Source organism: Bemisia tabaci, chromosome 3 (genome assembly GCF_918797505.1).
Source record: "Bemisia tabaci chromosome 3, PGI_BMITA_v3".
Taxonomy (NCBI): Eukaryota; Metazoa; Arthropoda; class Insecta; order Hemiptera; family Aleyrodidae; genus Bemisia; species Bemisia tabaci.
Window position 1 is genome coordinate 24,586,679 of NC_092795.1, and position 15,106 is coordinate 24,601,784.

The 15,106-nt window shown below is 39.2% G+C and overlaps 1 protein-coding gene across 6 annotated transcripts in view; it reads right to left on the minus strand.

Moving 5' to 3' along the window:
- Positions 1–11,606: 11,606 nt before the first annotated feature.
- LOC109031169 (kinesin-like protein CG14535) overlaps positions 11,607–15,106 on the minus strand; it is a 192,767-nt gene continuing 189,267 nt past the window's right edge. For 5 of the 6 annotated variants that reach the window (XM_072298056.1, XM_072298055.1, XM_019042530.2 and 2 more), the window contains exons 19-20: positions 13,461–13,632; positions 11,608–11,998 (exon numbers count right to left, since the gene is read on the minus strand). In XM_072298056.1, the coding sequence (XP_072154157.1) occupies positions 11,989–11,998; positions 13,461–13,632 (182 nt within the window). In that variant the 3' untranslated portion in view covers positions 11,608–11,988. Of the gene's footprint in view, positions 11,999–13,460; positions 13,633–15,106 lie in introns of all 6 variants that reach the window. The other variant, XM_072298057.1, reaches the window with a different exon arrangement.

The following is a 15,106-nucleotide window of genomic DNA, read 5'->3' on the forward strand; positions in this document are numbered from 1 at the left end:
GAAAAATAACTCACCAAACCTACGAACTCTTTTTGTCTCCTCCTCTTCAACTGCTTTTCATATTTTTAAATGCTGAAATTCTAAACATTCTGTATACTTTACAATATGTTGAAAATCTCAAGAAACTTGTCTGTTCAGGAGCTAAAAATCGTTTAAAATACTATTATGTGATACAAACCCTAGTAAAAATTGGCGATAGGAGTTGCGTTTCAAAATACCATAGGAATTCTTATAGCCGACTGAAGAGGGCGATAGAAAATCATATAGCTGGCTGTAGAAAGTGGAAAAAATCATACGGCCGGGCTACACGAAGCGATGAAAAATTATACAGCCGGGCTTTACACTTTATCGCCTGGCTGTTGCTTTTTCGCCATCGGCTATAAAAGGCTATAAGAAATTGAGTAGAAATTCTTGTGCTTTGTAAATCCATAAGTTTGTACGGAATCACCTTAATATTTACAAAACGCACATTATATTTTTACTACGTATTTTTTTCATCAATTAAAATGAGAATAATCCATACAGAGTGTGCAAACATTTCGAAGTCATGAGTTGAAAAACAATGACTCCGCGAGATTAAATATTAGAGCCTAACACAAAGCGGAGCGGCGGCGCACCGGCGCCTACAAACCTAACATGGGATACTTCACGTATTGCGCAATGCGTGAAGTATCCCTGTTAGGTTTGCAGGCGCCAATGCGCGTTCAGCGCTGGCTGCCCGCCCGCCGCGCCGCGCCGCAGCGTACCGCGGCGCTTGAAGCAACTATTTCACACCACAGGTATTGCACAGTATCATACGACATTGAAGGCGCGCAAACATATTAGGAATGTCAGGCATCCTTCAAAAGAACGGAGCTTTCCTCGCAAATTAAATCAAGATACTGCGGCCCAAAAAGAGAGCGGTAGTCCAAAAACTCACTAAGTCCTAGCATCCGTAATTAATAACGTTTAGCATACACTTTATCACCAGGCTGTTGCTTAATTGCCATCGGCTATAAAAGTCTATAAGAAATTGTGTTGCCGGCTATAGAAGTTATTGGAAATCTTACAGCCGGCTGTAGGTCTATGGTATTTTGGAACACAGATTCTATTGCCAATTTTTACCAGGGAACTTTTACTGAGAATTTATTCTCACAGGAGCAATTAATTATTTTGTCTAAAATTAAGAAAAGAATCAGAATTTTGATCTAAGTTAGAATATTTACCTATTTGCCTAGGCATTTGACAAAATGCCTGATTTTACTATTCGCTTGCAACAGATACATGAGCTTCGCATAGGATTACCAGAACCGAGCGTACGGTTATACGGTCAAAACAGTGCTGTCTATATGAAACTCCGTAGTTTGGTTCATCTAACCAAAATATCTTCGTCAGTGAGACTAAAAATGTTATTAAAAAAAATCAAAATCTTGAAACGTACATATTTTTGGTTCAAGGCTCGACCACTTTGTTCCCAACTAATTATGACTGGACAACCGACCGAAACATTTCGGTTCCTTCTTTGAAAATTTTAGCCCTGTTTCTCACCGTTTGGTGGGAGTGCAGTTTTCCTCTCCCGCTCCTCCTCTCACTAACTCCTTTAATATGTTACCCCGTTTCATCATCAAAGACTACTTTGCAACATATTAACTAGCAAGCAATGTTTTGACTGCAGTTAGCAGACTTTAAATTTCCCTTCGACATCAAAATCCTTTTTTCAACACCATCCTTACAACGATCCTCCCTTTTAACCGATAATTAGTTCTGTTGTTGCTCTTCCCTCTCAACTCTTCTGGTCACTGATTTGGAACACTGCCATATATTTGAAAGTGACCAACCGGTTCGATTTTAGTTTTTCGCTTTTATTACGAGAGTGCTCGTCCTGCAACAATTCTAACAGGCTAGAAAGAGCGCGGTGGGAGCTTGGTTATTGCCAAATGCCTCTCTTTAAAAGTGCTCTTATTACAAACAGTTAGGAATATTTTCCTTGAATTTTCAGATACACGCTAGTATTAATTACGAGTAAAAGTCACCACAATATGTAACAATAATCAATCCACATGATTTTTCAAAAAAAATATGTATTATCATGGGAAATTTGGCACTGTCTTTACGTCCACACAGTGTTTTTTTCTGATTCTGTTCTGTTCTTTAAACTCCTCATTTTACAACGTCCAGTCTCTTCATCTTCCTCCTTTCCCCGTTTCCCTTTTCGTCTTGATCCCGACACTTCATCCTCCAATATTCTTTTGGCACTCATTTGCAATTATTATTTATAGCCTCTTTCTTATTCGGAAAAAAGTACTGAAATAAAAAAAAAAGTAGAAAACTAATCAAAACAAAGATGATGTCCTTGAACTTGCCGCAAAAGAGGATAAAAAAGGATCTTGTTTCCGTTCAAACCCGCTTTTTCATCCTCGAGTTTTTTCGATATTCGTTTCTGGAAGGAATCGATCAATTATTTTGATTACCGATAGATTTCTTCTTTGACGTTCTTATACCACTCTTTTGCTACACATCAATCGTCTTCAGATTTTGAAGAAAGTAACTCTCTTTAAGGTATGCTCTCCTCTAATTTTGGTGATTCTGATTTGGTCGTCCTGATTTATTTCAGGGATCTTTTTCGGCTCATGGACTGAATCACAGCAGGAGTTACTCATCTTTGATCACCGTTGTATTAAAGTAATAATATTTTATTTAATTACTTTGACCCCCATCATTAGTGAATCTTTGGGATATAACGATCTTCTATGCATCGCCCTATACCTATCCTTCTTCGTGGCTTGGAAATACAATTTTGAGGAATTGTCGCTTTTAGCCTTCAATTTTCATTTGCGTATTGAACCCGTCATTTTGTTCCCCAAAAATATTATATTCCGAAGACATTACATTCTAGAAATTATTTTTTCTCGTCATCTGGTAGGTGCGACCCTGCGGCAGAGATTCACGTAAATACAGAAGAAAAGAGCAGAGAGTGCAACACACAGTGCATAAAAAATAAGTGTTCAAAAGAGGCCAACTACGTATATTATATGTATAGATGTATTAAAACAAGTTTTCAAAATCAGAATTTCCTTTTTAAATTCAGAAGCTTCTAATATAATTTGATTGTAAAACTGTACGTCAATAAATTCCGAACATTCTATAGCAGTTCTGCGAAGTTATGAAAAATTGAAATAAATCTTAATTTGAGGGAAGATTCTTCATTTAAATTTCAGTAGCAACAAAGTCCGAAGAGGCAAGAAACCCCCACGTTAACAAAAAAAAAAAGCTGAAACACAATGCTGTGTGCAAGAATAAGTTTTAGACAATTTTAAATTAATAATGACATCTAAATCTAAATTTAGTCGCAGTAATAGAAAAGGATTCAGTTCAGCTAGGATTCAGTTCAGCTAGGATTCAGCATTTCATTTTAGCTAGTTTTCCTCCTTCCTAAGATGTGCTGCATTCACTTGAAGATTCTTAAAATAGAATTGGTAGCAATAAAAGGAAAAGATATTCCCGGAATTTACTTTAAAACATCTTAAGTGGATTCGCAAACCAGGAAAAAAATTGTCAACGATGCTAATGTGCCGAAATTGCTGTTTGCAACGATCTAGAGGAGAGAAAGAGGAAGACTGGTGATCATCATCGTTGCACACGGTATTTCGCAAGATACGATGTGGCCAAATTTTCTAAAGAATCCCTGCACTTTTAATATCTTAAGAGGGTGAAAAGTAATTCATGCATTGATCGGTCGAGGGCACATTTGTAGAAGCGCTGCACTGTTGAGTTGCATGCTAAAAGGTGTATAATATGCAACTAAACAATGTTGAACACTCGCCCAAAAACAAAACAAAAAAAATTTCTGCTCTCTCTAAATTTTAAGCAAAGATCGATTTGAAGGATTTGCTGATTGATATTTATGAGAATGGGAGTCTTTTTAAATCAATTGACTAAATGTTGATTGACGAATTGGATCATTTTTCAAGCGAATGGAATCTCTGAGTGATACCGAGATGCTTCGTGCTTTTTGTGTGAACGCTTTCAATAGTATGTAAAATGTTTCGGTGTTCTCATAATGTTTCCCATAAAATGATGTTATAGATGGGAAGAAATAATAAACAGACATTTTTTTTATAGTAAAAGAAAATTAAGCAAAATTAAGTGATAAACAAAAATAAATCTTAAAAAAGATAAATTAAAACATTAATTAAACCAATCTGGGTTGCTAAGAAGATGGATAGTAAAGCGGTGGCTGCGGAGCAAAGAGGGTAGCCATCTGCTCAGGCGTTATGCATTATTCTTATGCTTTTATATTATATGTAATTATAAAGTAAGATATCTTTCTGTGTATGCGCCACACGGCAACCTTGCAGAAATCTGGCTCCATTTTAGTCCTCCGCCTTCGATCTTGATAGGGCATGAAAAAATTGTTCTCCGATACCCCTCTGGTGAGTTTTTCTTCTTCTGTCATTACTCTTTTTCCCTTTCCTTCTCTACGTTCTCTTGCCTCGTGTCCACAACATCGAGTCAGTGCGTGAGTGCCGGACTATGATAAAACTCAGAGGTTTTTCCTTTACATCAATGTGAAACATGTAAATTTCATCAATCACAACCGTCTACGAGAAGAAGAGCTTCATCTCCATAAAAACCAACATTTGAATCGGTGATACCAGAGAGCAGATGAGATTCTTCATAGATTTTTGGATGAGCATGCCTGAAAATATATATAATCAAAGCAGAGTTATGGCGGTTTTAAGTTCGAAATTTTTCTTTAAGAAAAAGAAGAAGAAAAACTGGTTTTGAGAGGAAACCATTTAATATACTATTTTACAATGTTCAGAGGCTGAAAATGCAAGATTATGAAGCAATCTCTTGTCATTTAGGTATTGGTACAAAAAATACAAGTTGGTTTTTGCAATCGCTAGCGATAGCAATATTCGTCATGGGAACTTTTGCTTCTGGGATATGAAAATTTTAAGGTACAGTTCGTTTGTAGTATCTTCAGAATTGAAGGGGCTATGTAATTTTGTGTCGACATCTCTTTTTTAACATTTTTAATTTTTTTTCTTTGCATACAAGAAAGCTGTTATTTACCAATTATTTATTTTCGTTGGATTATGTATGGTTTTTGGAAGTTAACGCATTTAACTTTCAGTTTCGTTTTTTCGGCGTAAAGTATGATATTTTTACTCTACGCATATCGACGGTGAAACTACCAAACCACGTATCTCGTTTGCGGTGTTTAAAAATTTACGCACGCATTTTATTTTTTTGAAGTAGACCAAATCAATATCATTCCTTGAAATTTTCACAGAATTTTCTTCGCACGAAGAGGAAAAATCACAGAAATTTTCAAGACTGGACGTTAAGTAGTTTTTCACATAAAAAATAAAGTATGACAGGAAGTCTGCGACGTCGCAAACCGAGATACGTGGTTTGGTAGTTTCACCGTCGATAAGTGACCTATGTGCTTCCTTAGTTGCCATTTTTTTCATTCAAATAGATGTAACCGAAATGTTAGATGTGTACTACCTATACTACTTTCATGTCATTGCTTTATTTATTTATTTACTTTTTGCGTAGGTATAAATTGTTATTTTTTGCTGAATTTTGGAGAAAATATTGCTTTAAGAACGTGAAATGTAAATTAATTTTATTGAAAAAAGAAAATACCATCATTAATTTGGGCGAACAGAGAAAATATACATCAATATTTGGGTCAACATCTCCCTGATTATATAAAGGATGAATATATTAGTATTTCTGTATCAAAAAACTTAGCTTTTGTCTTCAGAGATACGATGATTCTAGTCCCAGTCAATTTGTTTTATTGAAAAAACAAAAAAAACAAAAAATAAATAAAAAAAAAAAACAACTGAAATGTTAGACATACTATTTTCATGTCTTTCTATTTGTATCAATAGGTACTTTTTGCTTAACTTACGAACGTTGAATGCAAATTAACGTTATTGAAAAAAGAAAATAACGTCATTAATTTGGGGGAACATGTGGCTGATTATATGAAGGAGGTATATTCCAGTATTTTTGTTTAACATATTAACTCACGAGAAAATGTTCGTACATTTATCATCTACTATTAATTATTTTTTGATGATTAGTCTAAAACATTCAATACAACCATTAAAAAGTAGTTCCCATCGTCGGGTATCGAACTCCCGATCGCCGGGTGCCCGCACCTAATCAAAAATATGAGGCGGTTTAATCAACTAGGCTACAACGAATCGGCGTGCGGATGAGTAAAAATAGCATTTAAAAGGCTCAGGCAATGGGCGGGACTTATCACAAGAGACCTTGACTGCTTTCGGGATATGAAGCGCATTGCTGTAGGAGCCATGGTTCGCACTGTTTTAATGCGTCTCGAGGTTCATCCCAGCATTCATTCCGATCGCGGCAGTTGAGCTAAGGCAATATTTGCGTATCCATGAATTAAATCAATCAATCGAGCTCTGATTTTGACTTCTTTATCCGTAACGAGTCCTCCAGAACAATTTTCCACCTTGTACGATGGTTATTATTTCTTTACTTCTATTTTTCAAATTTGAGGTGGGATAATGGCGGCTTCTCAAGAACACCGAGGTAGGCGATCTTTTGCACCAACGAACAGAAAACTGATGGCGAAAAATAACCAATCAGAACCTCCCAAAAAAAAGAATTTGCCCAAAAACGGAACTTCGTGGTTCTGCGCAGATTTACCAGTCAGACACGACATCTCAAGGTGGAAAAAAACTCGCTGAAAGCGAATTTTACAAATCAACACAACTTGACGTAGAGACATGATTGGCTAAAAAATACAACGGTTTTTGATACATCGGAAAATCAACCAAAAATCGGAGACTGGGCGAAACGCTCAAGGTCGCAGAGGTATAGGGAATCCCATAGCGATAGCAACGGAACGATTGTAATATCATGGGGAACTCCGTTCCCATGACAAAACTAAATCATTCGCAACTTTCTCTATAGAACACCAGAGGCAGGATGAAGGATATGGATTCGATCGACATGAATCGATCAAATAATATATACGTGAATTGATCGACGTGAACCAATTGACACCGATTTACTCAACAAATCATTAAAAAACTGATGAAAAAATAAAAACAGGAACCGATCGACAAAATCGATCGATTGACGGAGTTGTCGATCGATACACAAATTTGTCGGTCGATTCACAGGTTTTTCGATCAATTCACGGATGCCGATCGATTCACATTTTTACTTTTTGATCGAATTCATATTTCCGTCGAGGTTTTAAAATCTGATTTTTCGAACTTATGCATTTTCGACGAAAATATCTTCACGGAAAATTCTGCCTTTGACAATGGTCATTTTCCCGTTTACACCTACATTTACCCTGGCAACCTTGATCGGTGTTAGCGCAGGGTGCCAATGCCGTTCTGGCAGAGAAAATCCCCTATACTCACTCAGCACGATGAAAAAATACGAACATTCCGGTTACGACGAAACGTGGCGCGTGTCTCCTGCGTGACCGACCTTGAGACATAAAATGCATGCAATGCCCGCCGCAAGAATGCATTCCAATTGTACTCTTGACACCCACGAATGTCTCTGGCCAATTTCTGCGTGCATCGCTACTCTCTCTGGGCAGTTTTTTTTTTTCTTCCTAAAACCTTTATGGCACAGTCGTAACAACGCAGTATCTAATGCACTAGCTGCAGTTTCTGAGAGTGTGTGTGAATGGGTGTTTGGTCGGCTGGTTGGTTGGTTTGTTGGTTATCATGTTTATTATACCAAAATTTTGACACCCTCCCCCCCCCCCCAACGTGTTTTCCCTTAGGCAAATTTTCGCCAGCAGATCTGGTTGTTTTTTCAACCTGATTAGCAAGGTTGCAAACCAAAGGAGAAAAAACGCTCTGCTAAAAATAAGAACCAAACTCAGTTGATTTTAAGAATTTTGGTCAACGTTTGCATCCATCCACTTTCCAACCCACCTCGGGAGGTAGGTCGAAAGTTATAAATTTGGTCATCATTGCTGTCATTATGAAAACCAAATGTTGCGGGCGCACCTTCGCCCAAAGGGGATTTAGTTTTTATTCGACGAAGGTACGCAGGAGTAAGTTGCACACTTCAACCAAATCCACGCGAAAATTCGTCTCCGAACCTCAAAACATCCCCAAAATTTCGTTGTTTTATTTCAAACAGTTCAAAAGTTGGTAGGATTAGTAGTACTTAGTAGTATTAGTAGATTAGTCGCACTATTGATGTTGAAAAAGTGCATGATTTTTCTCACGGAAAATTTACCAAAGATAAAGAATACCCGCTATGGGATTCAGCACTTACCTATCAATTTATCGCATGAAGCATTTCATGAACATTGAGCAATATTCTGCTGTGTTCACGCCGAGGCAAAGGCAGAAATCTAGACCTTTTGGTAGCGCCATCTATAGGATATACCTAAAACTAAGTCTGACTCGTCTGAGGGAACGGCTTAATCGCTCTCTACTGGCTCATGCCGCAATCAGACGCTGAATTTAGCACCTGAATGTGGAAGTCAACAGTCATCGCCCAACGGCTAAAATTTAGCAAATTCGAGTTATTTTCATCCAGATGTGTATCAAATCTGCTCGAATACTTCAGACAAATTCGAAATTGGTCCGATGGTTGCTGAGAATCGTTGCTGAATTTTGCGCGTCACGCGCAAAATTCAGGCATCGGGCCGATGACTTCCACATTCAAGCCACATTCAGCTCCCACATTCAGTGTGTGATTGCGGTGTTAGAGCAAATTCGATCGAAAAATGATGCCGCCAAGTTTAAAATGACAGTCCTTTTCTTCCGCGCGCTCCTTGCTTGTGCCGCGTGATTTTCTTTGTAACGAAGCTACGAAAAATGTGCGGCATATGCTTTCTTGCCTGAATAGATGCCTACGTTCCTCTAGAGAAGAGGTTTCATAGAAACGTAGCCTCCTGCGATGATTTCTCTTCCTCTCATACTTCTTTAAAATTCGGCTTGGTGGCATTTTGTGTGATATATTCTATCATTCTATGTTGAAACCACAAAAGCACGGATCTCGATTACAGGATTTCAAAACGTCCGCTCCATCCTCATTTTCTTTGGAGGGAAAGTATTGATCAATTTCCCCCAAAATATTCAATACGTACAAGGAATCAGGAGCATCACAAACCAAGATACGCATTTTGCAGTTCAACCGTTGATATAATTTTTATTATGGCGAGCCAAAACAATGATGTACTAGAGGATAGAACGCAAAGGAAATCCAACTGCATATTATGCTTAAAAAACCAAATTTTGTTGCGATTTCGAGGGTCGGCATTGGAAGTATTGAAAAAATTATTTCTCGGAATATTGACGATGTTGCGATAAAAACCAGTAATGTTTTACTTCGGAACGTTATTCAACACGAATTACCTCAATCGCGATCGAGAAACAATAAAAGCTTCAGTTAGTGTCGCTTGCGGCGGATTCTAAACAAATTTCATTGTAGCGCCTTGATCAGGGCCGGATTTACCTACTTGCCGCCCATGGGCCACCTGTGTTTTGCCGCCCCCTTCTCATTCATTTTGAAACATCAATAAAAACCATCAAGTGAACGTCCCGGAGGGGGATGGTGCATAAGACGCGTTTACTCGTGTTGGACACATTTTTTGCGGAAGCCCCGTCAACACTACCAGCAAAAGTTCACGGAACTTTGCGCAAAAGTAGACCTATCTCTGTGTGGACAAGGCCTTCCACTTGAAAGAAATGAACGAAAAAATTATGAAAGAACAAATATAATTAAACGTGGTTTCATAATTTTAACTTCCGCCGCCGCGCCGCGCTGACCGTGCTGTGTTTGGCGCAATGCTAGAAGTATTCCTACAGTCTTGTAGGCGCTATGCGTTTCACGCCGCGCCGACCGCTGCTGACCGCACTGTGTTGAACGCAATGCGTGAAGTCTTCATGCAGCCTTGTAGGCGCTATGCGTTTCACGCTGACCGCACTGTATTTGACGCCATGCGTGAAGTATTCATTCAGTCTTGTAGGCGCTAATATGTGTTACATGCCAACCGCCGCACCAAAGGCATCTCCTTTACATCTCAAGTCCTCGTCATTATAGCTCTCTGCGCCGCGCCGCTCCATGCCAAATTGTGTGTTTGGTTTCTCTCTCAACTCGACTAAGTAGAGGTGCTGTCTCTTATGTCACCGATACCAAAAGACGACAAAATTAGAAATTACTGTACTCTTAGGAAATGAGAGATTTTTTTGCCTTTTCTCGTTTGTAATTATTTTTCTGAATCCGATTTTTTTATATACCTACATTTAAAAAAAAATTGCCGCCATGGGCCACGGCCCATGAGGCCACCCTCCAAGTCCGGCCCTGGCCTGGATGCAACTATTGCATTGGTTGCATACTCACGGGAGTGAAGGCGTTTTGTCTGCCCAAGCACTCTCCGCTTCATCAGTAGCGCTCGGTGGAGCAAAGGCTCATTTCGATGTTAATAAGGAACGTGGAGATTTTAAAAGTAGTTTATTGATTTTCCCGTAAAATTTCCTTTAAAAGGCAACCCATAAATTAATAATGTGAGGAAATTAACATCAAAATTTGCAGTTTTAGTTGAAAATTTCATGTCAAACCTCTCTGAAGGGATCGTTTCATTGTGCGAAGGTATTACTGCAAGGATCTGAAATAACACAGTGCCTTAATTCTTTCTGACCCTGAAGAGGTGAAGACACCTCTTGGTTATAAATGGTTGCTCTACAATTCTTGCTCAGCACATCGCGATATCAAAACAGAAGCACAAAATACACTCATATCATAAGCCTGTAAGGAATTTTTTTGTCTGGGAGACATATTTGTAATTTAAACGAGGAATTGAAAGCGCTCTGCCATGCCGTTTTGGGTTCTCGCAGTGTAAAGGCCTAGATACGGCGATTAATCCTCGCGAGTGAGAGACGAAAGCCAATGAAGAGCCTTGATTTCGATATATCGACGTCAATGGATCGAAATCGAGGCTCTCCATTGGCTTCCGTCGTTCACTCGCGGCGATTAAACGCCGTGTGTATCTAGGCCTTAAAGCCCGCCGTTGTTGACGCCGCGCGCCGCGACGCAAGCGAAGCGATGAGTGCCGGGTCAGTCAAAACGCCTTCACTCCAGTGCGTATGCAACGCGGACATCCGCAGAGTTCGAAAAGTTGTATCTAGGAGTTGAAATGAAGTATGTATGGTGTTCGTCGCATGGAACACTAGCTGGAGGCGCTTTGCTTGTTCCGCTCATACTGTGACTTGATTCCAGCGTAGTCTATTGTGTCGATGAAGTAAACTATCACTGATTTTTATTGGGACATGGCCAAATTTTCCAAATAATGATTTGATTGTTTAAATATTGTATGACAACGTTGCCTTCTTAAATGTTGGCTGCGGCTCCTACTTTTTCTGATCTAAGAATGCGGCAAAGTCGTTTCATGGTCACTTCAGAAGAAATTTGGCAAATTCTCAAACGCATCCCTACACTCGAAACGAATAATTCGTAAGAGTCGGTCCAGCAGATATCCAGATCTCACTGGTACAAGAAATCGCTTCTTTTATTAGATGGCTAATGATCTTAAAGACATCAAAGAGCATAGGCAGTAAAGCACTTGAGGAAGAGCTGCTGACAGCAAAAATTAATAACACGATAATAGTCAAAACAATGTATTTTAATTTATCAAAAATACACAAAGAGTAAAAGAGCTACAGATACTGCTAAGGATATGATAAAGTAATTGTTCATATTTGACATTACCAAGTAAGTACATCAAATTACATGACACAAGTGAACAATATTACAAGTACCAAAATAAACAATTCTACCATCAGTCAAATGATTTTTGTGTGATGGAAGTGGGTGTTTTAAGTGTAACATGTAACAAAAAAGTAATTAATTTGCTAAAAAATATGTCACGCCGGCTGAGACACGGCAGGCAGACCGGGATTTCAGCCTGGGAGAAGTCTAGAATTCCTTTTGAAATCCTGGAATGTGAAAGAACTTGGATTCTTCAGCTGGATATTAGATGCCACTGGAAAAAGAATAAAACAGCCATGAATGAGCTGATGATCAGTGAGAAGTATGTGACCAATTATAAAATCGGATCACCTTTTATCTATGTAACTTTTCTATCTGTGTTTTTACATAGGTCACCAAATACATTACAGATCTGCGAAAAATTTTACAACTGCTTCTGGATAGACTTTTGTCGATTCCAAATACAACCACTATTTTTCTACATTCTTCAGTTTTACGCGAAGAAGTCCGAATTTTTCCGAGAAATAGTTTTATAACTTTTACTTGCCGGAGATTGGCAATAAGTCAAACAACTTGACCAAATCCGCTCGCGAAAATTCTACTATTCTTGCTGGCCGAAAAAGGTGGCGACATTTAGTATTACGATATCTAATGTTGTAAATTACACTGAAGGTTAGTCGCTGAAGACAGAAATGCCCTTTATTGTTTTTCGGTATACCTATCAGCAGGGCCGGATTTACCTACTTGACGCCCATGGGCCGCCTGTATTTTGCCGCCCCCTTCTCATTCGTTTTGAAACATCAATAAAAACCATTAAGAGAACGTGCTGGAAGGGGAGGGGTGCATAAGATGCGTTTACTCGTGTAGGACACATTTTTTGCGAAAGCCCTGTCAACACTACTAGCAGAAGTTAAGTTCCATAAACCTATCTCTGAGTGAACAAGGCCTCCCATTTGTAAGAAATGAACGTAAAAACTATGCAAGAACACACATAAATGTGGTTTAATAATTTTAACTTCCGCCGCCGCGCCGCGCTAACCGCGCTGTGTTTAGCGCAATGCGTGAAGCATTCCTACAGTCTTGTAGGCGCTATGCGTTTCACGCTGACCGCACTGTTTTTGACGCAATGCGTGAAGTATTTATGCGGTCTTGTAGGTGCTAATATGTGTTACAAGCCGACCGCCGTGCTGAGGGCTTCTCCTTTTCATCTCAAGTCCTCGTCATCATTGCTCTCTGCGCCCCGCCACTCCATGCAAAGTTGCGTGTTTGGTTTCCCTCTTAACTCGACTAATTACCTAAAGGTGCTGTCTCTTGTATCACCGAAAGACGACATAATTAGAAATTACTATACTCTCAGCAGGAAATGAGAGATTTTGTCGCCTTTTCTTGTTCGTAATTTTTTTTCTGAATTCGAGTTTCTTTTTTTACCATGATATTTTATACATGCTAGCTCTATGATCGGGAGGTCCCGGGTTCGATTCCCGGCCAGGCGACCCGAGTTTGATGGTCTCAAACAATGGTTGCCTGGGACTGGTTGTTCAGTAGGGACGGAGGGGGGCCGGGACTAAAAAGTGGGGGATTAGCCCTTGTGGGCTTCTTAAAGTGGTAAAAAAAAAAAAAAAAAAAAAAAAAAAAAAAAAAAAAAAAAAAAAAAAAAATACCTACGTTACAAAAATGCAAAGCCGCCATGGGTTTTTAGGAGAGTTTTTAAGATTTTAATGGTGGATGCTGCTGACCTGAGTTCCTTGCTCCAAGCGGGGTTGGCGAAGAGGATGCGGCATTTGGCAGCGGCGAGCTCTGCCATGAGCTGCCGCTGCTCCCGTTTCAGCTCTCGGAGACGCCCGCTCCTCCGGGCCTCGTTCCAGCCTCGCTCCAGTCTCTGCACATCTTCCCGACAGTAGTGCAGCACTGAAAGCACCAAAAACACATTTTCTAAGTTTAGCTGCTGTGATAGGTCTATACTATGCAAGAGTTACAGCCGAAATAATAAACTTTCAACAGGGAAAATCGTACAAGATCACGATGGACACGTCAACAAATTCTGAAATCCACTCTTAAGTGGATTGCATTTTGCAAAAAGGAACCAAAAGCTTTGCAATATGTTTGCCAAAGTTGTGTAACTTCTTTTGTCTTAGAAGAAAAAACTGATCATCTATTAAAATTTTCTATGTTACACGCTAAAACCTGTAAATTTAAGACAAAAATGTCCACGTAAATGTCATATTTTTGCACGATTACAGTAGTCTTATGGGAAGGGTGAAGTTGCACAATCTTAGCAACACGTCGATTCTCCTGGTGCCTTTTTGCAAAATGCAATCCAAGTTATAATCTGCGAAGTTTATAACACACTTTTATCAAATTCCACACTTTCCTTCGATAGAAGATTATATATGAGTATTATGAGAGTAATTGACATTTAAAGCTATTGACCAGTTTCAATCATCCTGACTCCATTACACATTATTACTGAACCTTTGTTCTCCATTATTATTGCGGCTTGATTTCCGTATATATTTTGTTGTTTAATAGCGGAAAGGTGGAAAAATTTTGCTTTAAAATTTAGAAGAGGTATTTATTCACACTCTACAGCAACTTCGTAGAAAGCTTGTAGTTAGTTTTAGTCAGCTTGATTTTGTACAAGTAGTTTTAATGTCATTCATTTTCCTTGACATTTCCAGATATTGACATTTTCGAGACCAGTGGCGTGGCGTAAATTGCGATGTATCGATTGTTATGCCATTTAAACCTATGGAAAAGGATCAATAAACAGGGTGTTCGCAGCGAACACCTTAATAATCGATTCTTTACCATAGGTTTAAAGTACATAACAATCAATATATCGCAATTCACGCCACGCTACTGTTCGAGACGAATGAGCTGGTGAGTTCTGACATTCAATTGGGGTTTCTCAGAAATGTAATACTTCTGAATGTTCGCACATAATTATTTCTTTGCAAAACGGCAGATCTGAGATATTGCATAGTCTGAATGTTTTGCGCTGAAAAATCTTGTCATAGTATCTGATCTTCAGGTTACTCATTGCAAGATTGCCTTAATCGTATTGACCGTTTCTGCTTGAGGAATAGTGCGATGGTTCACGGAGAAAAATACTTCGTGCGTGGGACCCGAAGTTGAGGTCGTAAGGATCTCTGAAGTTTTCGGATCGCGCGTCCGAAAACTTGAGGTCCAGCTGCCGAAGTTCGGGTCAAACATTGAGGCACTTTCAGTATATACCGAAGTACCTCAGCCGTGTGAACCGAACCCTTCGGTAAGTACCGGAGTACTGTTTGACCCGAACTTCGGCAGCTGGACCTCCAGTTTTCGGATGCGCGATCCGAAAACTTCAGGGATCCAAGAATCAGAGACGTTTTTTTCTCCGTGT